This window comes from Orycteropus afer, unplaced genomic scaffold, assembly GCF_000298275.1.
Source record: "Orycteropus afer afer isolate SDZICR_OR568_19922 unplaced genomic scaffold, OryAfe1.0 scaffold00135, whole genome shotgun sequence".
NCBI classification, from domain to species: Eukaryota; Metazoa; Chordata; class Mammalia; order Tubulidentata; family Orycteropodidae; genus Orycteropus; species Orycteropus afer.
This window is the reverse complement of record NW_006921722.1, coordinates 4,009,665-4,011,073: the sequence shown is the minus strand read 5'-3', so window position 1 is coordinate 4,011,073 and position 1,409 is coordinate 4,009,665. Positions and strand designations below refer to the sequence as shown.

General features: G+C 39.0%; 1 protein-coding gene across 1 annotated transcript in view; it reads right to left on the bottom strand.

The window, feature by feature from the left end:
- The window catches only part of PRKN (parkin RBR E3 ubiquitin protein ligase), a 1,601,593-nt gene that overhangs the window by 577,242 nt on the left and 1,022,942 nt on the right, over window positions 1-1,409 (bottom strand). Inside the window, exon 7 of the mRNA XM_042781573.1 lies at window positions 786-922. Within this exon, the coding sequence (XP_042637507.1) occupies window positions 786-922 (137 nt within the window). The remainder of the gene's footprint in view (window positions 1-785; window positions 923-1,409) is intronic.

The window sequence follows — 1,409 nt, the reverse complement described above, 5'->3', positions numbered from 1 at the left end:
ATATTTTAATATTTATTTTCAACATCAACTCTGAGACTACAAGAATGACATGGTACCCAGCTCCCACTGTCAACCACTCAGAAAGGGATCAGTGTAGGAGATCATGGACAGAGTGGGAGAAAAGTGTGGAACTAAACTCAGAATCATAAAGAAGACCAGGATTACTAGTGTGATAGAGATGGTGAAATCCCCAAGACTATGGCCCGTGGACACCCTTTGCACCTAGAATTGAACTCACTCCTGTGACTTCCAGCCCAACAACAGACAGGTATATAAAGGAAGTTACATTCCTTAGAACAACAGACCGTAGGAGATCCAAAGCACAGCATTTTCTCAGGGAGAATGCTCAGAGGGTAGGAGTCTATAGGAAGGAAGGATACGGGGAAAAAGTAACCACTGGGACAAAGTGGGAAGATAGCTGTTACATTGTGGGGATTGCAATCAACATCATGAAACCAAATGTGTATAAACTGCTGTATGGAAAATGAATTTGCTCTGTAAATTTTCAGCCAAATCACAATTTAAAAAAAAATCATTTTCAGTATCTTTAAGCAAGTTGTGCATTTTACAGTTCAACACCAGCCCCTTCATTTCCTACTGTTTTATATCATTTGAGATTCTAACTTCAATGCTTCTTATCCGGCACTGTTCAAATAGGTACTTGAAAATCCTTTGCTAAGGATGAGGTGTATCTAGGATCATTTTATGTCAATAGTTCTTTTTCTTCTCTTCTTAGTTAGCAATAGAAATGAAACAAAATAAAGAAATAATAGTGGTAGACTTACCCACACAAGGTAGGGAGTATCCAAGCTCAGGGTCATGGACAAACTGCCGGTCATTGAGCCTTGTCACACAGTACAAGTGGAAACAGTCTAGGCAAATTACATGGCGGTAGTCACACTGGAAAACCAGGACAGGGCTCCTGCACAGATAAAGAAAGATATTTCTTCTAGTGCTTTGAGGATAGGAAAGACAGCACGTACCTTAGAACAATTTCCAAAATCCTCTTAGATTTCTGAGGACATTCTCTCCGTGAAGCATTCATCTCGTACATACCAACACTACATTCTAAAAATTGGAAGCTTTCCATGAACTCTGCGGAACATTGATTTTCCTAATCTTGTATTTTTATGGGAGCATATTTATCATCAATTGTATTAACCTGGAGCTCAGACGGAAACTCTCTCTGGAAGTCTTTCTTACTTATAAATCCAGTTAATCTACTTATTACCCAGTTTCTCTTTGTACATGTTTCTATTTTCCACCATTGCTCCATATTATTATCACATCCCTCATCTCTCAATCTCTGTCCCCTCCTTAAACATACACACTGCATTCAGTTTACAGTTACATTGCCACAGCACCAGGAACTGCATGGTTCCAAATTAATGTTCCTTGGATTTAATTAC